Source organism: Podarcis erhardii, assembly GCF_964252035.2.
Source record: "Podarcis erhardii genome assembly, chromosome: 11".
NCBI lineage: Eukaryota > Metazoa > Chordata > Lepidosauria > Squamata > Lacertidae > Podarcis > Podarcis erhardii.
This window is the reverse complement of record NC_138501.1, coordinates 37,073,198-37,095,914: the sequence shown is the minus strand read 5'-3', so window position 1 is coordinate 37,095,914 and position 22,717 is coordinate 37,073,198. Positions and strand designations below refer to the sequence as shown.

Sequence of the window (22,717 nt, the reverse complement as noted above, 5' to 3'; positions counted from 1 at the left end):
CAGCAAAGCATCCATACAATTAACACAGTCAACACTGAAGTTTTCCTGAGCGCAAATCTCGGTGGAATGAACAAATGTTAACCTCATGTAAGATGCTTGTGCAAGCCTGTAAATTGCATAGCAACTTACTTCATATCTATTAGTCATTTTATGCACCCCAATACTATTGTGAGGGCCATTATGAAAGTTGTAAGAACTACCTAAAATAGCCCTTCAGAACCTATTCAGAAAGTACTAAAATCAGAGAAAACCAACAAAGTAACCATAGGGGGGCCGAGGTCCCTTCACCCCAGCTGAAATATGTGAGGGGGCCACCAGCCAAAAGTTGATAGGCATTGCCATTCAGATGGGGTTCATGTGCCATGTCTTGTGCTTGATTATGTGGGGTGGGGCTCCCCCCCCACAATATTTTATTCAAGTTGGCATCCCTGAATATAACTACATTTCTCACACAACAATATATTTAAGTTCCTGGTTGAGCAGTGCCCTGTCTCTGAAAAGCATCTCTTTGTAAAGAAATGAACTGCTTTCTGCTCTAAAAAAATGGGCAGATATGGCACTTCTTATTCCAGGCTGGTGCAAAAGACAACTATATTTCCCCTCACAGTAAAAATACAATAATAACTAAGAATTTGAGGTCCTTTCATGTGTCCTGTGGTTGCCTCGCTCGGCCTAATAGTAAGGCCTAGCCCTTGGGATTTTCACAAGAAGGACTTTCAGGACTGTTTTCACAAGAAGCAACGTAGCAATTTTGTTATGGATGAATTTCTCTCTCCGAAAGAACATGCCAGAAAAAGCCGTAAATTACGCCTCAGTCGCATCGTTCACCTCTTTAGACCACAGTTTATTAGGGGAAAAGTCTTCACAGCATATTTAAAAATAGACATATAATGCAACAGAGGCACATTCACCAAAAACAAAACAAGGCTATGCAATTAATGTTTTTATAAACTCCCAAAACGTGAAGGCAACGTCATAAGTCCACCAAGAATTAATCGACATGTCCTCTGTAGTTATGAGTTCAGCCTACGTGGCCTTCCGCTCCATTTTGTCTGAGGTGATGGGCACAACTCTTACTTTATAACTAAAAATAATTCCACGTCTGCGCATGTGGTGTTCCTCCCTCACTCTCCTTAAGTAGCTACACTTTTAGTCGCAATGCATTCTAGCCCATCTTTTCATCTCCCCGAAAAAAGGACATTACAAGGGTGGGGTGGGGAGCAGAACCTCAGTTCATTGAGTACATTTTTAATGCTTTTCAATCATTTCAGCTGTGCTCTGTGTGAGTTAGAACTGGAAGTCTCCACAATTCTCCAAGTTTGGAGGCCGAAGAGGCCTGCCTAGAGGGAGAGAAGGAAAATGGTGGGCGGGGAAGACATATAAAGCTCGGCCTCAGGCTCTGGCAAAGACCACATGGCAGGCTGCTGTAGCTTGAGGAGGTAGGGGAGCCCCAGGAGCAGTGAGTGGACTGAGCCCCAAGGTTTCCACTCTTCACACACTCCTTTCCCTGGCTCGACTGACACTTCCCTGCCTTGCTTCTAGGCAGTTGTTGCAACCGAAAAGATGCTCCTCTCGCTTCCCTTTCTTCCTTTCCTGCATCTTTTATTGCACAAGGGCAGCTTCTTACTCAGCTTATGCCATCAAGAGTCCTTTGGCTTCAAGCGCCACATTTGCTTTTTCATTCTCCCATTCCCCATCATCGTACACTTCTTCCCACCCCCACCTCCTGCACTTCCCCAGATTCCTTCCTTCCTGCCTGCCTTCCTTCCTTCCTGCCTTCCTTCCTTCCTTCCTTCCTTTTAAAGGCTGTTTTCACGCCCAAACTCAGCGGGGTTTTTTGTTAGCTTTGTGCTGTTGATATTAACAGTTCAAGTCGAGGACTTGAAAGATCCATCGGGTAGAGAACACCATTTAGTCCTTCACACCTTTGGATTCCTGACCCCAGACCCTCAAAACAGGACATATATTATCTTTAAGAACTTTTGGACAGGTGCAGCTTTAAAGGGCTTTGGTCTGACCCACGTGCGCATGTTGTTTATCTTTCAATAACTCTCAACTTGATGTGCAATACCTTTAAAGTACATTTGAAGAACATACTTCCCACCTAAGAATTTTGGGCACTGAAGTTTATCTCAGTTCCCGGCAGCCCTTAAAAAAGCAAAGTTGCTGGGGGGGGGGTGTAGGCAGCCTGTTCCGCACTGGAATTTGGCTTCTACCAGGAGTAGGCAGATAGTAGGTCAGATTCTACTGGTAAGTCTTTCGAAGCTTTGCAGTAGGTGAAGCGTTCCTGGTGCCTGATTTTTTAACAACAGCAACAATAGGATGCCTTTCACCACCTCATGATTGTCATGCTCAAAGCCTGGAGTAACCAAAAGTAAGCTTCATTCAGTTTTTAATCCTAGATTGGGAATTCTTTAATTCTAAGGGGTTGGGTTTTTTGCATTAGATAGTATAAAAGAAAAGAAAAATGTAAATCCCACAAGTTACAAGAAAGGAGATTTTGACAAAACTTCAGGAAAACCTTTCTGACAGTAAGAGTTGTTCAACTTTGGAGCAGTCTCCCTCAGAAGGTTGTGGACTCTCCTTCCTTGGAGGTTCTTAAGCAGAGCTTGGATGGCCATTTTAGCTGAGATTCCTGCATTGCAGGGGATTGGACTAGATGAACCTCAGGATCCCTTCCAACACTACAATTCTATGATTCCATTCCTACAAATAGTGAACATCATAGAATGGAAGCAATTGACTCATGAATTAACAGTGAGCTGAAAAACATGTTATTATTTATTGAATTTATATACCATCCTATACTCGGAGGTAGCAACCTGATTTTTCCATTCCCCACAATGGATTTAACAAATCTGGAGTGGAGTCCTTAAGGATGGCATGTTGTATGCCTCCTCCTGGCAATTCCTGCATCCATGCTGGTGCCAAATGTAGGGCAGTGTTGGCAGAGGAGACTTTTTCTTGCCCCAGTGCTTCCCGAGGGAGCAAAAAGAAAGCTTATTTTAAACTGTAATGTTATGTTCAAACAGGAACTTTGTGGGAATCTTTTGCCCAACGTACCCAAGATTCAGAGTCTCAAGTTCTACCAACTGAGCAGGAGGGGCCAATGGGATGTGGCAGCTAAATAGCAACAGAAGAGGGGACAACCATTATAACCACTAAGATCCCAGGGACTATACTATACTATACATACATGCATTACTGTTGAAAAACTGGCTAGGAGCACTGGGATTGTGGAGAGTGGCAATAATGGTGGCAATACTGCTTTGTGGTTTGCAGGTTTTTTCTAAATCGTTTGACCCCAATAAATAGGAAGACTGCTTCACAAGTTCTGTGTTACAGCATTAGGACTCTCTCTCTCTCTCAAAAAAAAAAAAAAAAAAAAAAAAAAGCAAAAAATTCAGCTCTGAAATCTATTTTCAGGAGTCAACTCTGAAATGTGTGAAGTAATAGTAGAATGATGGTTTCTGGTTCCTTTGGAAATGTAGCTGAGGGAAGATATGTCAAACAATTTTATTTTCATTATAAACTATACTGTTTGCTCACCAGATAGAAATATATACTATATAATACAGGAGCATTTCCCACCCACCACTTATGCAAGGGTTACATTCCGGGGCCCCACGTGCATAAGTGAAATCACATAAAGTGGGGGGCACTTTTTAAAAAAGCCCCTAAATGCCTATTTCCCCCTGTTCTCCAGGCTCTCTTCCCCCACCCTCTCTCCAATCCAGACCAAAATATCTAGAGTCTCTGGCTGGAGGCTGCTGACTGCTGGCTGGTAGCCTAAACAAAGCCCTCAGTGCACCTTGTGTCTTTTCAAGGCTTCCTCCCACCCATACTGGTGCTTCTTTGGGCTCTGGGGAGGGTCTTCTTGTAAACCACAAGGACTCTCCAGCTCTCTCCTGCCATTTCCTGGTATGGATCTGTCTATCATTTATTCTTTCTTTCTTTCTTTCTTTCTTTCTTTCTTTCTTTCTTTCTTTCCATGGTGCAGACTCGTGGTCATGCGCGAGTGCAACATGTGTAAGTGGGGGGGGGGATGATGATGCCTGTACTATATAATACAGGAGTGCTCCTGACCTGAATGGAGAAAACAATCTTAATTTTCTTACAGCGTTTTCTGTCCACACACAATGATTCTAAATAAAATCTTCCAAGCCTCACTTTGGATCTTAATCATGCCTTGTGGATTCTGCTCCCTAGGTACGTTGAACCTTTTCTGCACTTATTATTAGATTGCAATCCTAAGCCTACAATTTTTTTTTTATTGAAATCAATAGTATCAACTTCCTCCTGCTGACTTGAATGAAGGCGGGCGATCTATATACACTATAAACAGTTGAAAACATCTAATTTAACTGGACTAAACCCGAAATAAGAGAAGTTCCTCCTAGGGCTAAATAGGTGGTTTGGGCCAGCTGTTGATACCACAGTTGGGGGTGGAAAAGTTAAACCTGCGTTCCTTGTGTGCTGCTGTCCAAAACCATATCTGCTTTTCAAAAAGCAAACACACACTGATGTGATTCCCACTGACTTGTTTAGTGCTGAGTCTAGTTTGGCCCTGAGTGGCACAAAGAAAGCTGTCAAATGTATGAAGTCTAAACTGGCTCCACAGTCATTGTATAATGGCAAAAAGTCCAAGATGCCATATTATGAAAAACTATGTGGGGAATTAAAACATGTTATCCAGTTGATGCTGACACAAAACCCCACATCCCCCCCCCCCAAATAAAAATAAAATATAAATTTCACCATCACCCCTCCCCCCCACTTCTTCCCGACCTTATACTGTACTCAACACTAATGTCTCATAACAAATGTACAGTAACTGATCTGTACAAAAGATTTTACAACCTGAAAAAGGAGACAATGCACATACTTTTGTAAACCAAGAAAATATTTAATAAAAATTACTTTTTAAAGAAAAAATGTGTGTGTCAAGTCTGAGGGGTGGGAGACAACACATGAATCTGTTAAAGGGATGAGGTAGAACCCTTCTTTGTTCCCTTTTCCATCACTACTGTGTTGCTTTGTGTTTTGCTGTTAATATATCTGATCTAAGTGATTTTTCTTTAAAAATAGATGGAGATGCTGTGGCTCACATCTTTCCTTCATCCCCTTTAATTGGAAGTGGTTCTGCCTTGAAAGTTTTTTGTAGACTGGGCAAAAAACTTTTTCCTTATAAAAATGCAAGTCATATGATCTGGACACTGAACGATGTTGTGATTGCAGAAGAAAACTACCAAATTATCAATGAGTCTGTCTCTGGAGTAGTGATTCATAATTTCAGTTATGGAAGAGCTCACGTTAAATGTTTTGTTGATTCTCCGGTTAAAAAGCAACACCTGGCTCACTCTGAAGTTAGATCAGGGTGTAAGTAAGCTTAAAAGTCTTGAATTGAAAATGAGTGATTTAAGCACTTTAACAATACTTGAAAGCCTTTGAAAATATTTACGTAGAATGGGATCCTGGTGGGTGTAATATTTTAAAAGATTTAAATTGTAAGATTTTACTGATGCCAAGTAGTTTATAAAGTCTTTTTACCAAGCGAAGCTGGTCATTCAAATGCCTGAGAAATCTATTGTTTTGCCTTTCTTGGTTGCAGTTCCTCCACGGCCTCCTGAAATAATTGTCTGCCTCTTTTATTACAAAAGTAGCTCAACTCTTACTTGCGTCTGGACACATGACAGGGACCCTGAAACAGTCTATACTCTCACTAAACAGTAAGTGCTAAGAGTTTGGCTACTAATATTATATAAAGGGGTGTGAGTACCAGTCACGAAGTGGTTGCTATGGGTATGCTGTGGCACAGTACAAAATGGCTTCCATGGGGTCTGTGGCAGAACACAAAATGCATTTTATCCAAAAATGAATTCCAGGGTTGTACACCAATATAATTAAATTTTCAGAAATACAGTGAGATTAAGAGGAATAAAGCCATACAACCTCCTAAAAAATATCTCTACAACAACTATCTATATATAGCTGGAAGTTTGAGTGGGGACTGCCCTAAACCCTATAAATGGTAGGATTTTTATTATTTGGGATATGAATGAAAATACAAGCTGCAGAATTGTGTCAGACAAAGAATTCCTATGCTGGTTTATGCAATCAGCCTGGCCAAGCTAGTGAAGAGCAAAACTGTTAACATGGCAAAGTGTTGACTGCCTATCTAAGAGGAATCCTTGGGCTGGGCAGAGAAAGGTTGCCAGCGTAACTGTGTGTGAGAGAGGTGACAGGAAAAGAGCAAGGTGTGCTGGGAAGAAGAATGGTGAGGAAAAAAAGACTGAGATCCATCTTGGGCAGGTTGGCTGAAAGCAGGCTGGGAGAGATGCCTTGGGCTCAAGTGCTGCACTGCTGAGGGAAACAAACCCTTCTTGAGATGACCATGCTGTAAGATCTGGACTCCTTCCAAACTCTGGTGTTAATATGTGAATAAATCATATTTATTAAAGCTATGACAGTCTCTGCTACACATTCAATTCTCCAAAGGAGCACAGCCCATGGTGAGGACCAAGACCCTTGGAATCCCATGCACAAGCTTGGCAGGGCTTGGGGGTGGCCTGTACCATAAAGTTTTACTTTCTGCCCCTCTTTCCACTCATATGTGTCATATATCTATCCATTTATGTCTATTAAATTCAATGGGTCTGTAATTATAACAAAGGTTGGATACAGCCCACAAAAAGTCTTCGCCCATGTGCATTCACTGTATGCCATCTTCTTTTCAATATCTATTCACTGCAATAACATTTTTTTCAGAGTAGAAAAGAAATATTTTTTTCCCATGTGTATCTCAAAGTCAGCTTTTGTTCTGAGGTTGTTGGGTTTTTTTAATAATGCTTCCAAAAACAGCCATATGTGCTTGACAAATGACAATGGTGATACAGCCTTAACTAATATCTATAGGAAAAGGAATTGTGCTTCTCTCTTTGCCACCTGTACTGCTTATAAAAACCCTTGACTTTATCCAGCCTAGAACTTTATTACTATCCATAGTGTTTCCACACTGACAATGCAAATAATAATTTTTGTTTTTAATTGGGGATATGTGGTCAGGAAGGTGCAGTAAGAGGCAATACTCAGCTCCAGCTGCTAAGCACAAGGTACCTCCATGTCCTTAGCAGGGTGAGTGGTAGGGACGTTGGGGTTTCTGGCTGGTTTACAGCTGGGCACTTTTATGGTGGTGACCCAGGACTAACGAGACTTCAGACGATACATGGGACATCTGTGATGTAGATCTCCCATAGGGTTGTTTTCTTTTTCTTTTTTAGCATGCCCTCTCTCAGGTTAGCAGCCTTAGATGGCTACTGGGAGAGCAAGTTTATCATTTTCTCCTTTGCCCTTTCTTTGATCTAAATTAACTCCCACCCATGTCTGATTTTTCACCTGTAGAACTAATAGCTCTGTGGGAGAGGGGTAAGAGAGGAAAAAGTTTAACTTACTGTCCCAGAACACTTTTTTTTAAATCTTCAAAGTAGCTGTGTGTGGTTACCAATGCATACAAAGATATTATTTAAAATAAAATAAAATAAATACACATGTAAGATCTTAATCAAGAATCTCATATTGCATCTAGGTTGGCTGCACCACATTTTCATCCTATTAATTTCTGTGGGAGGGAGAAACACATGCTTTAAATTTCTTCTGTTGAAATCTGTGGCACTTGAATGTTCTCAACTTTTGGTTGTCATTATTAAAAGCATAATTCACCTTTTACTGTTCTTTTCTAAATTGTGCTCAACATATTTCTGTCCTGGATTTGATTCTAAATGTGAGCTTCTTAACCACTTCTTCCCCCAAAAATATTTACTAATTTTCTTCTTTTCCCCACCGTCTGCATTTTTCACAAACAGGATGTTAGCACCGAATGAGGAAGAAAACTGCTCAGCGAAAGGGGCTTCGACATTAGGCGATGAGATACTAAGCTGCTCAACCAAAAGTGCTTCATGTACATTATTCAATCAACCAATTTCTGCTCGGGAATATCGTGTCCGGGTGACAGCAAGAAATAGCTTGGGGAAAGCAACCTCAGAGCCTGTTTGCATAATTTCTGTAACAATTTGTAAGTTCAGAAGCAATTTAAAATATGAGAAACATAGACTGTGTTTGAGTAAGCGGCTCTTATGCAATACATCTTTTGCTACTGCAGAGATAAAAGAATTCCAGTGGCATGCAGTGAATATTTTCGTAGGATAACATTTAGCGCCAAAGGCACCAGCTTCCAAGTGTGATTGGGACAGGACAACGCCATGCGCATAAACATTGTGCCTCTGTCCATGAGCTGGGAAGAAGCTTCCCAGGCTTTGGGAAGGAGTTGCCAGGCCTCTGACAGGATACTGGAGCCCTGCTGCCTCCTTACCAAAGCCGAGTGGGCTTAGGGAAGATGGTAGAAGGGCTCTTGGACCCTCTTGAAGCATTGCACCTCCCTCCATAAGCAGAGCAGAAGCTTCCTAGGCTTTGAGAAGGAGGCAGCAAGCATTAATACTTTAATACTCTTAAGTTACCAGGAACATTTAGGGTACCAGCCCAGTCTCTCTGGTACACTGACAGCACCCTGCTGAAGAATTCTATTTTGCATAAATCTACATTCCTATGCGGATTTTGAAAAGCTTCATCTCTTGGAAACCTTTCCATGCTTTCATTTATACGCATTACCACTTTGGACAAATTCAGCTTTTTGTTTCTAAGTGGTCCATAGTTTCCTGCAATATGGCTCATAAGCAGTGCCATAATATAATGCATAGCTACATTTCCACATTATCTCGCTTCTTCCCTTAGCAGTACAAATCAGTTGCCTTTTGAAGGAGACAAGCCTACTTGTCACTTTCCTGTCTACTTGGCGTGGTTATTTTTTTCCTGAATTAAACAACTGTTTTGTAGTCCAGCTCTGATGTATGCATAAGGCCTTTCAAACAGCTCTTAAAACTGCTAGAGGGTAGGATGCAAGGAGGGAGGCTGAAGGTAGAAGGGCACAGAAAACTAATGAGGTTTTCCGCTACGCAATCAAGGTGTCAAGCCAATTCCAACCCCCCAACTTGAATGAGTGGGAAATTCCAACATTCATAGAATCTTAGAGTTGGAAGGGACCCAAGGGTTATCTAGTCCAACCCCCTGCAATGCAGGACACACTGCTAAAGCATCCATCCATCCATGACAGATGGCTGAGATCTCTGTGATTGGACAGCCTCAGAACTCATGGTGACTGCAATACCAGTATGGCTGTTAGGATTAGGGGTTCAATATGTACTCTGGCTTTGGTTAGTGACGTTTTGTGATGGCACATCTTACACTAGAGTATCAGCTTGTTGAAGGTCAAATGGTTTTGTCTTGGAAAGTCATTAGATTGGTGACAGAGTACATATTTGGTATGCAGGTCCCAGGCTTGATCCTTCAGATCTCCTGTAGAAGGATCAGGTAGCAAATGATGTAGAAGACCTTTGCCTCAGACGCTAGAGAGGCAATATTTGTATTAGATGTACAAGCAACACCCCATTTGTGTGTGCTCTGTCTTTGTTTTTTTTTTAATAATAATTTTTATTGGGTTTTCACATTTTTTAGAGACAAACACACGTTACAAAACACAGACACAAAAGTTACAACAAAAACAAAACAAATATCATCACAACACCTTATTTTCTTAACCTTGTTCCCCGGACTCCCCCCCACCCCCTCTTCATACATCCCTATTCCCATAATTCGTTCAGCAAATTTTAGTTTCTTCTTCTTAACCTATAATTGATATTTTTAAATATATCTCTTCATAATTAGCCCGATTTCTCTTGTCCCCAGTTCTTATAAACATTTAAATTTTTCCCTAAGGTCGGCGTAGATTCCCTTCCCTCGATTTCCCATTTTTAAATATAGACCCTATTCACCCAACCCAAAATTTATCATCGTTCTTACCCTTCTGTAACTAAATAGCAATAATAAAGATATTTCCCCCTCCCCCCTTCCCAGGTTCTGATCCCTTTTCAAATAAAAATCAACCATCATTTTCAGCCCGGATTCCTCACGTCGAGAGCCTTTAAGTCCCTTTCAGTTCCTCTCCGTCGATTCTGTTGGAAGTCTCTTATATCGGTCCTCGAATCTCGAAAGAATCCATTCTTCATCACTCCGGTTTTTCTTCCCTCATAGATGCTTGGTAGGAACTGCTGCCAAAGGTCAACCAGTCTTTCATAATCAAAAGGATAGCCCCAATCATATTTCTTATATCCTTCAAGTTCCTGTGTTGCAGATACTTCAGGGGCCCCCTCCTTCATCCTTAACATCTTTTGCAGTGTTGTAATCCAGATAATCCAATAGTCTTTTCCCTTGCGTTCCACCATTATGGACTTTTTGTTGGTATATTTCAATTGTTCTTTCTCCTCTCCTTGCTCTCTTTCCTCCAATTCTTGATGTATCTTTTCTGTTTCGGCTGCAGATTCCTTTCCTGTCAGTTCCTTCATGCTTTCAGCAGAGTTGCTTGTTCCTGAAGTCAAGGTCATTAATTGTTTGTTCATACTCAGACTCTGCTCTTGCAGTATTCCCACAAGATAAAACATCCTGTTTATCTCTGCCTGTAGTTTTCCATCTGCCGCCATTGTAGTAGCTTTGGAATCCCCCTAGAGGGATTCTGGTTACTTTGTAAACTTTTTCCAACAGTCCAAATCTTTTTTATTTCTTTCTATCGAGTCTCCAACCACTTTGTTACAATTTAACTTTTAGTTCAGAGAGATATCAGTTAACAAATTTTCAATCTGTCCATTTAACAGTTCTTTTGACAGCTTGTTTTTCTGCACCAGACTTAAACACGGGATTCTCCCTGGTCCCGGGGGGAGGGGGGGTTTCGCAAAAAAAAAGAAAAAAAAGAGAAAAAAAAGGTTTTCTCCTCACTCTCCAGCACAACACTTCCTTTGTTAAATCGTGGAAGAAGTTTCTTTTATAATGTATAAGTGTATCTTTTCCGCCTTAGTTCTCTGAGCTTTGCTTTAAAATTGTCCGTAGTTAGGGGGGGTGCGGACTCCCTTTTAGCACACCCTCCGATCGTCTCCAATTCAAAGGAAAAATTTCTTAAAGCCAAATTCCATTTACTCACGGGTTAATTCTTTCAGTCCAAATTTCCAGGGAGAAAGTCAGCGCTCTCCGGTCGTGGCTCGCGGCTCCGCTCCACCAAGGTGTCGATCGACTCTCAGCGCCACACCGCCCTCCGTACCCTTTTTCGAGGGTCAGGGGGGGTGCTTAAGGCGCCCACCGAGTCTTCCCGTCCGCAGGCTTCAGCGCCTGCGGTTTCTAAGGGTCCCCGTGTCGCTGGCGCGGCAAGACCCGTCCTCGATGAAGACGATTCCCTCCGCAGCTCGGAGGAAATCCGCCATTTCCAGATCGCGCTAACCCGGAAGTCCTGTGTGTGCTCTGTCTTTGTGTGACCGCACACACACATGGTGCCAGGAACCCAGAAGTGGGGAGCACTCTGGAGAGTCCTCCTGGCTCGCAAGTAGACCCTCCCCAGAGCCAGAAGAGAGTCTCATTGCAAGCCACTAGGACTCTCCATTTATGTGCATTCTGTTGACGAATGCAGAGGCCCAGAACATAAACCCCACATAAATGAGGTGTTGCCTATATTAGCCACAGTTCAGTGCTTACAACTTTTAAAACTGCTTAAAACCTCAACAAACAGAGAACACCGTAATCTTAATAGCAAAGGTAAAAACACTTCCAATCCCCCTGCTTCATTTTATTCATTTCAATATATTACAGCTAATCGGCTACAAGACTGCCTGTTGAACGTCTCCGCAAGCAATATGCATAAAAATGTTCAATGAAAACACTAGTGTTGCACAACAACAATAATCTGCCTCTACCTCTAACCCAGCTGGGTTTAATTCCAAGTGTGGCAGTGGTGTTGCATCATATTGATCTGGTTCATCAGTCCCCCTCCACCAAACAGAAGTGATTTAATTATCTTTTTATAGCTGTGTTTAGAAATGAAATATAAATTCTGCAATGGGGTTCAAGTGCGCAGCCTACCCCACTCTCCATTCCAGCAGAATCTCTCTTGCTGCTGCCAGTAGGATTGGTTGTAAAATCATTAGCACTGAAAGCATGAGAGCTTTCTTTCTCAATTCCAGTGAAGCCTGATCCTCCTCAGATAACTAAAATAGAAACAGTTCCAGGGATGCCGCCAAAGCTAAGAGTTCATTGGAAAAAATCTCGAATGCCTCCAAGTGCTGAGAACAATACAAGGTGCCAAATTCGTTATAAATCCATAAAGGAAAATGGCATGGTAAGTTGAATTGTAAGTGAGTGGCAATTTTTCCAGCTCATATAACTACAGGCAGTGGGCAAGACCTCTAATGAATCTTTTTATGTATTCTATCATAAAATTGTTTGCCTCATTCTGCACACACAGTTAGAACACTTCCCACACTCATCTCAAAAACAGCACGGAAGGCCACCACACAGGGGTTATTGTTGTTGTCCATGTTGGCCTCATCTTCTCAGTCTGATCCTCGTAGTATCAGCTAGTAGTTTACCGAGGTAGTGGAATGTAGATGCTCATCCTTATCTGGGTGACATTCTGACTGTATTCTTAACCTGTCAATTGTGCCCCTATTTTGTCTGGTGACTCACAGCTTCAAAGTCAGTCAAGGGCATGGCTGCCACATCCCAGGTCCTTTGTGACATTTTGTTATTCTGATTCCTGGTGAATAAGTGCTTCTTGGAGTTCCAGGTGAAAGGCAGATAAGTCAGTTTTTGTGAGAAGAGTAAGAATAGCTAAGAACATGAGAGGGCTCTGCTGGATGAGGCCAAAGGGGCGCATCCAGTCCAGTATCCTCCTTCTCAGAGTAGTCCGTCAACCAGAAGCCTATGGGAAGTCCCAAAACAAAACTTGAATGCCTCCCTACTTGTGAATCACAGCAACAGATATTCTGAGACATACTGCCTGTAGCAGCGAGTTCCATAGTTCCTACCCTTCCCTTCCCTTCCCTTCCCTCCCCTCTCCCTATCCCTTTCCCTTTCCCTTCCCTTTTCTCTGTCTTGAATCTTCCAACTTTTGGCTAGAACATTCACTTTCATCACATCTCTTCTTACTTGCCTTTTCTCTAAACTAAGAAGTGCCAAATGCTTTAACTTTTCCTCAAAGGAGAGTTTCTCCATCCACTTAATAAATTGGGTTGCCCTTTTCTGAACCTTTTCCATTTCCACATTCTCCATGTACTTGCCATAAGTGTGTGTGTGTGTGTGTGCACGCGCTGTCTTTTGGTAAGCAGTTATTTTATTGAAGGAGCCAAGAATGCATGCCAATTTTGGGCAAGCAGAATTTACCATCTGAGCCACACTTGGGGTGTGGGGTGAGGAATGTAAGAATATGGATGCAAGTGATAGCAAGAGAGACCACAGTATTTATATTTTGCCACCTATGATTTTTGCTGTGTTCTTTGAAGGAAAACTGTTATTCTGTCCAATTTCCAGAAAGATTACTTCATGGAAGAAGACAGCGCAACAATTGAACTCACTAATCTGTGGGATTGTACAACCTATACTGTTGATGTTCGGTGCGCTCATAATGACTCGAAGTTTTGGAGTGAGTGGAGTACCAAAAAAATGGGAACAATGAAAGAACAAGGCGAGCAAAAATGCTGATACAGTTTGATGCTGCTGTTAAGTTTTAAATTGGCAGATCTAAAAAATAAAATAAAAAATAATTAATGTTAATAGTTTGTTTTTCTAAATTATATAACCAAGACTCATTCCATCTCTAGGGGATCCACAATAAATGCTTACAGTGTGTATGTCTTACATTTCACAATTCAGTGCCTACCCTGTTTAAGTGTGATGAGTGAAAACCATATTCATTTAGGATGGGAACAGATCCATATCACTGAATGGAAGATCTAGGTGGCAGTTCTGGAGAAGTGACCCAATGTTTTATCTTCTATGAAACTTCCTACAGGGAGGTTGTGGCATTCTCTTCTATGAGGTCGGGCAGACACCATCTAGTAATATCTTGTGCATAACTATTAGTCCTTCAACCAAGGTCCAGCTGAACTGAGTGGAATTACAAAATAATAACTGGGATTTGGGAATGGCACAGATGTTCATTCACATCTCATGTGACTCGTACTGAGAAGAGAAAAATGGTACTATTTCTCAGGAAAGGCTATCTCACACTGCTATACATTTATCTACTAGCTATATCATTCAGTATTGCAATATAACCGGTGGATATTGTTCTGAACCACAGGCCCAAACGAGGGTTCGTGGGAGTGGTTTTGAGTAGGGATACCAAAGAAGGATGTCAAAAACATTGGAATGATCAGTTCTAATGCTTTATTAAAGAAAAGTGTAGACTTACAGTAAAGCAGCCTGACAGGTTTCCTAGCCTTTGCGTATGTGGGATGAACACCATACCAAAGAGATGGCTTTTTTTACAAACAAGCAAGTGTCTTTATACACAAAGCAGCATATGTCACTTTGTCTAGGACAAATACAGTGGTACCTCAGGTTAAGTACTTAATTCGTTCCAGAGGTCCGTACTTAACCTGAAACTGTTCTTAACCTGAAGCACCACTTTAGCTAATGGGGCCTCCCACTGCTACCGCAGCGCCGGAGCCCGATTTCTGTTTTCATCCTGAAGCAAAGTTCTTAACGTGAAGCACTATTTCTGGGTTAGCGGAGTCTGTAACCTGAAGCGTATGTAACCTGAGGTACCACTGTACCCAGGTCTTACAGATAGTTGGATGGATATAGTCAGTAGAGGAAGCTTAGGACCATGATAACTGCGACTGCCACAATCCTCTCGGGTGGCAGCCTATTAGTCAGCAAACTGATATCAGTTAGGCACAATTCTGGGCACATCTTCGCTTTGCACCAACATTGTACTAGTAGCTGTCTCAGCCGGGCTCAGCACTTCAGCTGCCTGCAGTTAGCTAGAGGGCTCCTGTCACCAAACAGAAGCTCCTTTTGAGCCCAAACCCTTTGTTTTTCCATAGGGTTAGGGTCTCTCTGTTCAACTGACACTGTAGGCAGCTTTCTCCAGCTGAACCAACCTTTCCCCTGCTTGGTAGGGTAATTCCCACAGGGCCTGAAGGATCATTTTTACTTCTCCTTGGTAGTTGGAGTCTATCACAACCCTGAGTACTTGCAACTCGTTCCAGGGTCCATCCAGATCTTGGGGCTATTTATCCATAAGTGTCAGTAGGAGTAGGAGCTGTGCCTATCACTCCTTCACTCAAGGCACATCAATCCATCCCTATATAACCTTTTCAGGCTTGTGTAGGCAACTATGCAGCAGGGTGCACTTTTCACACTCAAAGAACTGGAGAAGCACCCATTATTCCGCCTTTTGCTCTCCCACAGGGAATCCCTTTCCAGCCTGCCTGTTGTTTGGCAACTGGAATGCATCTTCCATCAGAGGGGTCCTGTGGGATTTGGGTGACTCACAATTTGGATTTACTATTCCAGTAATCCATTAATGCATTTTGTGGCTTCAGTGCATGATACGCAACACCTGGCTGCTATCCTGCAGGTATTGGTTCCTTCAAAGAGCTGTGTACTTTTTACCTGACCATATCACGCCTAGAAACCTCAACTTCTATTGCCTGTCATTGAACTTTGGCAGGATTTACTGCCCAGCCATTTGGCACTGCAGATGGTTTAGCAAATCTTGAACACACTACTCCAAAGAAGATAAAGCACCAGAAATTAATATGATATTCATTTGATTGAATACAATAAGAAAAAAAGAAAAAAATAACATTGGGTTTAGTACATCCCTTGTGTCCCCTGCAAAGAAAAATAAAATTGGCCCTGTGACTCAAGGGCAATATTTAATATTTTAAAAGACATTAGCTAATTCATCTACACTTTGGGAAATGTCACCTTGCCCCTCTGGCAACTGATACTGCTGGTTGCTACAACACAAGTGTGGGCAATCATACTTCCCACAAAACTGCTTTTACTGCTCTTGCCTTAATGCTGGATATAGCTTCTTAGTGAAAAAGCTGGGACATCACCCCCCCCCCTCTTCAGTGGGGAGGGGAGCAGAAGGCACAGGGTCTTTGTAACATACTGCTTCTTTCCAAGCAAGTTTTTCCACAATTTTAACCAGAGCACATTAGGCTTCTTAGCCATAGCCTCTCCTTTAGTGCTAGCATTAAGCAAGTCACACACCATATTCACTTTCAGGAAACCTCCTGGAGGGCATTCCCGCTACTCCCCCCCTATCTGACACAACTCAAACTTTGCTGTCCTCAATCTCCATCTCAGCTATCTTCCCCCAAACATCAGGCAAGCTGCTATCAACCCCTCGAGCAATGAATGATTCCCTTGCATTCCTCAAGCTCCATGAAGCCTCTGCCATAAAGCTGGGTGTGCTGCTACACTACTTATATTCATAGAATCTTAGAGTTGGAAGGGACCCTGGGGGTCATATAATTCAACTCCCTGAAATGCAGGAATCTCAAGTAAAGCATCCATGACAGATGGCCATCCAACCTCTGTTTACAAACCTCCAAGGAAGGAGAATCCACCACCTCTCATGGGAGTCTGTTCCACTGCCAAACAGCTCTTACTGTTATAAAGTTTTTATGAACGTTCAGTTGGAATCTCCTTTCTTGTAAGTTGAAGCCACTGGTTCGAGTTCCACCCTCCAGAGCAGGATAAAACAAGCATGCTCCCTTCTTCCATGTGATGGCCCTTAAGATATCTAAAGATGGCTATCATATCTCCTCTCAGTCTCCTCTTTTCCAGGCAAAACATACCCAGCTCCTTCAAGTGCTCTTCAAAAGGCTTAGTTTCCAGACTCTTGATCATCTTGGTTGTCCTCCTCTGCACACGTTCCAGCTTGTCAACAACCTTCTGGACACAGAACTGGACACAGTATTCCAGGTGTGGTTTGATCAAGGCAGAATAGAATGGGACTATTACTTCCCTTAAGGACGTGGGTGGCACTGTGGGTTAAACCACAGAGCCTAGGACTTGCCAATCAGAAGGTCGGCGGTTCGAATCCCCGCGACGGGGTGAGCTCCCGTTGCTCGGTCCCTGCTTCTGCTAACCTAGCAGTTCGAAAGCACGTCAAAGTGCAAGTAGATAAATAGGTACCGCTCCGGCGGGAAGGTAAACAGCATTTCCGTGTGCTGCTCTGGTTCGCCAGAAGCGGCTTAGTCATGCTGGCCACATGACCCGGAAGCTGTACGCCGGCTCCCTCGGCCAATAAAGCGAGATGAGCGCCGCAACCCCAGAGTCGGCCACGACTGGACCTAATGGTCAGGAGTCTCTTTAGCTTTACCTTTATTACTTCCCTTGATCTGGACACTATACTTCTGGACACTATACACTATGTCCACAGCATTTTCCTGATCCTTCAAGTTTGTAATTCCATAAAACAAAGAAATCAGATTGGTCTGGCATGACTTATTTTTTGAGAAACCAATGCTAGGTCTTAGTAATCACATTATCCTTTTCTAAATGCTCACAGACTAACTGTTGAATTATCTGTTCTAGCACCTTCCCTGGTATCAATGTCAAGCTCACCAGTTGGTAGTTACCTGGGCATGGGTGTAGCCAAGGGGGGGGGGCAGGGGGCAGCTGACCACCCAATTCAATCAAAACCCAATACAAATCTGGTTCTGCCCTCCCAACAAAAGCCTGTCCCCCATAACAAAAATTCTGGCCACGCCCATGTACCTGGGTCTTCCTGTTTCCTACTTTTGAAGATGGGGAACAACATTTGCATGCCTCCAGTCTGTAGGGACCTCACTTGTTCTCCAAGATTTTTTCAAAGATCATAGACAAAGGTTCTGAAATTACATCTGTTAGCTCATTTAGAACCCTTGGATGCAGCTCATCAGGCCCTGGAGATCTGAATTCATTTAAAGTAGCTAGGTGTTCCCTTACTACCTCTTTCCCTGTATTGGGGCTGCAGCTCCCTCCTTGTATCATTTATTCTGTTATCACCAGGTTGGGCTTTCCTTTTGGGTGAAGACAAAGATTTTCTCCACCTCCTTGGGAGAAAGACTCAAAGCCATCAGCACCCTCATCCCTTAAACGCATTCAAGCCAACAGAGATTCAAGAGGCTGCTGGTGAAACTTTTTAATTGGTTCCATTAGTTTACTAGGTGTGAACTTACCCAATACAGTCTTATTTCAGCTTTGAACCCCTGCTTTCAGTGGCCAAAGAGAGGTACATCTCACCTGTCAAACCACCATTAAGTAAGGCTATTGAAACATTTGCCGCCTTAAGACTCTATTTTCAATTTTGTCGTTTAGCTTTTTCATTTTGTGTTATCATTGTGGTTTTTTGTTTTGCTGAGCTTGGTGGTGAAAAAGAGAGAGAACTGGGTGTGATCAGCATTCTAATGGCACCACACTTTAAATTCCCAAATGATATTCCCCACTGGTTTCATGGAAATGTTAAGAAGCATGATGGACAAGAAACCCTGATTCACATCTTGCGTGCTTTATTCATCCTAAATGGAAAAACAACTTATCTCCTACTGAAGTTTCTCTCTGTTGATTGTGGTGTTCTGTTGTAGAATGATAAAGAAACAGTAACAGGAAGGAAGTATTGCGATTTTGTCCTGCTCTGTAGCAGGGAGGCAGACCCTAAATGGGAATATATCTTGCACAGGCTAAAACTATGACTTTTATAGTGTAGTTTGTTTTCTTAAAAAATCAAATAGCTTGTGTGGGAGGTCCTAAGCCAGATTGAGACCATGGCACGAGAGACTTTAAGCTGCATTTCTTAGCAAATTATTTATTAATCTCATTTTTTCATATATCCGTGTTGCATTATGCCCATGCATAAGCAGTGAGTGGAATGACTTCAAATATTTGCTCTTATTTAGAACATAATTTTAAAGCTTGGGCAAAGGGATATTATATTTTGTTCCCTGCATTGTAATTAGGATAATGGAACAGACCAAAAACTATGTAAATAGACATGTGCTCATTTTTTAAATGGAAGTTTATTTAGTAGAAATGCATATCTGGCTCACCACACCATTTATCCAAGACTCCATATATACTTTCCAGAAGTCCTTTCAACTACACTTCCATTGCCCTAATGTATGCTTCCAAATGCTGCAGAGAAAATTGAAGTGCAGTCCTGTTGAATAAAGCCCTTTACCATTTAATGTTCTCATTTTGCTAGCAATGATAATTCCAACTGTTTGGCATATATCCCAAACAGAACTGGTATACCCGCCAGCTTGCAGCAGTTGAATAAAAGTAAAATACCACTTAAATAAGTTTTCCTTAAGAATAACGCTCACAGTATTTTGTGGTACGTTTAACCATCTCCATCTCCAGATGGCTGTTGCCATTTCTTGGCCCGAAACATTTTCCCACTTTAAAATTATTTGGCTTTTCTGTCTCTGTACATGTTGGATGGTTGGAGCTCTGAAGCAAAGGCTGGGTTAAGGGGAGCAGGTGCTGTTCAAGTGCCTTCAGAGAGCAGCACCAAACACTCCCACCCCCTCCCCTGGCTTTTTCTATAGTTGCTTTTAAGTGAACTCTAGAATTCTGCTTGGTTGCATACAGTCATGTCTAGCTAGGACCTTTCCCTGAAATTATGCAGTTTACTTGGTATCTTGGGGAAACACATTTTTATCATCCAAGATTCATACAGGAAACTCTGCAAGCTAAGATATGAGTGTTCATCTGAAAAAAAAATACATATAGAAGATTGAGTTCATTCTGTTTTTCCCTGCCCCCAAGGAAAGACAGCAATAAACAGAGAAATTGATTAAAACATGGATAGGCAAACTAAGGCCCGGGGGCCGGATCCGGCCCAATCACCTTCTAAATCCGGCCCACAGACGGTCCAGGGATCAGCATGTTTTTACATGAGTAGAATGTGTGCTTTTATTTAAAATGCATCTCTGGGTTATTTGTGGGGCATAGGAATTCGTTCATTACCAACACAAAATATAGTCCGGTCCCCCACAAGGTCTGAGAGACAGTGGACTGGCCCCCTGCCGAAAAAGTTTGCTGACCCCTGGATTAAAATAGTAAATTTTTGAATTTTGCTTTCTGGCAAATGATTTGCTTTCTTGAATTGCAACAAAGAACATATACAATTAGCAACTGTCAACTGTGAAGATATCTTGAGCAAATCTCAGATGAATGAACAAAAGCCAGGCAATGTTACCTTCATGTGTGGGCCTTTAAATTGCATAGCATCCTACTTCATATCAATTTCAGACATTTTATGCACCCCAATACTATTGTGAGGGCCATTATGAAAGTTGTAAGAACTACAAAATGTAAATTAGCTCTTCAGAACCCACTCATCCCCTTTGAGAAAGTAAATGTTCCATACAGACATGCACTTACTTCCTTGGAGGTGTTTCACGCAAATCCTGGGCACATGTGACTGCTTTACATTGTTAGTATGTTAGGTAAAGGGACCCCTGACCATTAGGTCCAATTGTGGCCAACTCTGGGGTTGCGGTGCTCATCTCGCTTTATTGGCCAAGGGAGCCAGCGTACAGCTTTTGGGTCATGTGGCCAGTATGACTAAGCCGCTTCTGGCGAAGCAGAGCAGCACACGAAAACACCGTTTACCTTCCCGCCAGAGCGGTACCTATTTATCTACTTGTACTTTGATGTGCTTTGAACTGCTAGGTTGGCAGGAGCAGGGACTGAGCAACAGGAGCTCACCCCATCACAGGGATTCGAACCACCGACCTTCTGATCAGCAAGTCCTAGGCTCTGTGGTTTAACCCACAGCGCCACCCACATCCCTCGTTAGTATGTTAGCAGGCTTCCAAACTTGTTTGGTGTTGTGTGGCTTTAACTTGCTTGAAGCAATTGAATGGGTAAATTGTTGGCACACACCGTGATTTAAAGCAGCAGCCACAGTGTTAATTTAGGGTAGTGATGGATTCTGTGACAGAACATCAGACTATATTGGCTCACTATTAGTAAAGCTCCATATCTTAGCTCTGCTCCTAGTAATCCTTTTTAAGCCAGCAATGTCAGGAGTTGAACTTGGGACTTTCCACATGCAATACATGTACTCTTCCATGGAGATGTGGCCCATCGCCAGCAAGCACCACTCACTGGAAATGAATGAAAAAAGGATTTGTGAAAATGAATGAAAAAAGGATTGCAAACCACTTTCCAAAAAATAAAACATTGATAAGCAAATCCTCTTTCTACCTGTTTTGCCACACAAATGTGAAGATGGTTGCAATATATGTTTATGTAGGAGTATGTCCCATAGAGTTTGTTGGAATTTCCTCCACAGTAAGTGGAGATAGGATTGGAGCATTGGGATGTGGTGTAGAGGATGTGGCAGATAATAATAATAATAATAAATAATTTATTATTTATACCCCGCCCATCTGGCTGGGCCTCCCCAGCCACTCTGGGCGGCTTCCAAAAGAATATTAAAATACTATGATACATCAAACAATAAAAGCATCCCTAAACAGGGCTGCCTTCAGATGTCTTCTAAAAGTCTGGTAGTTGTTGTTCTCTTTGACATCTGGTGGGAGGGCATTCCACAGGGCGGGCGCCACCACCGAGAAGGCCCTCTGCCTGGTTCCCTGTAACTTGGCTTCTCGCAGTGAGGGAACTGCCAGAAGGCCCTCGGTGCTGGACCTCAGTGTCCAGGTAGAACGATGGGGGTGGAGACGCTCCTTCAGGTATACTGGACCAAGGCCGTTTAGGGCTTTAAAGGTCAGCACCAACACTTTGAATTGTGCTCGGAAACATACTGGGAGCCAATGTAGGTCTTTCAATGTAGGTGTTATATGGTCTCGGCGGCCGCTCCCTGTCACCAGTCTGGCTGCTGCGTTCTGGATTAGTTGTAGTTTCCGGGTCACCTTCAAAGGTAGCCCCACGTAGAGCGCATTGCAGTAGTCCAAGCGGGAGATAACCAGAGCATGCACCACTCTGGCGAGGCAGTCCGCAGGCAGATAGGGTCTTAAGCCTTCACACGCAATTTTCCAGGTGAATTCCCCAGCAGCACTTTGTTCCAGAAACGGGAAATTAAGAGGGAGGGAGGTTGAGCAGGGAAACTGAAGAGGTGAAATATTATGCCCTCAACCAAATTGCTCTCCTGACTTTTTTTGTAAAATAAAAAGACTTCAGGGATGTTGATGCAGTAAGGGTCATCTGGGCAGTGCCCTCAAGGCAGGCTTGTCCCTTGACAAGTGCTTAAATCTTGGAAAGAAGACACATCTGAACATGAGCACTAATGAAGTCATGCCAAGCTTTTTCCTAGTAGCCTGAGCCTGAGAGTTGCTTTGTTCACTTAGTACTTGAGGAGGAAGTCAAGACTACACATATTTAGAGACAGTCTTTGTTATGATTGTGATCCCAGGGTATTAGTCACATTTTTGCACTCAAGTGCCTCAAAATGATTTATACAGTAAAAATAAAATAAAAAAGGTATCAAAATCAGATAAAACCAGCAATAAAATACTCATACAACAATATACTGTATTTAAAAGGAACAAGTCCAAACCCCACCTCCCTTAAAGGATGAGTGCTACAAAGGATACAGTCATATCTGACTACCTTCCTAATTTAAAGAAAACATAAAGCTGCATAAATAAAAATGTTTCTGCTTGGTTCCTGCCAAGAGACAGTAGTGTGCTTCCACAGATGGGAAGCCACCACTGAAACGGCCTGTTCTTGTGTGACTATCCTCTACACCTCCCTTGGAGAGGGAGTAAAGTCTTAACTTAAGGCATGTAAATCTGGTTGAAAGTCTGAGTTT

General features: G+C 42.5%; 1 protein-coding gene across 2 annotated transcripts in view; it reads left to right on the top strand.

The window, feature by feature from the left end:
* The first annotated feature begins 4,169 nt into the window (after positions 1–4,169).
* Positions 4,170–22,717, top strand: part of IL31RA (interleukin 31 receptor A) — a 43,542-nt gene continuing 24,994 nt past the window's right edge. The window contains exons 1-4 of one of the 2 annotated variants that reach the window (XM_081881428.1): positions 5,190–5,379; positions 5,612–5,729; positions 7,863–8,071; positions 12,114–12,268. In XM_081881428.1, coding sequence (XP_081737554.1) covers positions 5,205–5,379; positions 5,612–5,729; positions 7,863–8,071; positions 12,114–12,268 — 657 coding nt within the window. In that variant the 5' untranslated portion in view covers positions 5,190–5,204. Of the gene's footprint in view, positions 4,210–5,189; positions 5,380–5,611; positions 5,730–7,862; positions 8,072–12,113; positions 12,269–22,717 lie in introns of those variants that run through there. The other variant, XM_081881430.1, reaches the window with a different exon arrangement.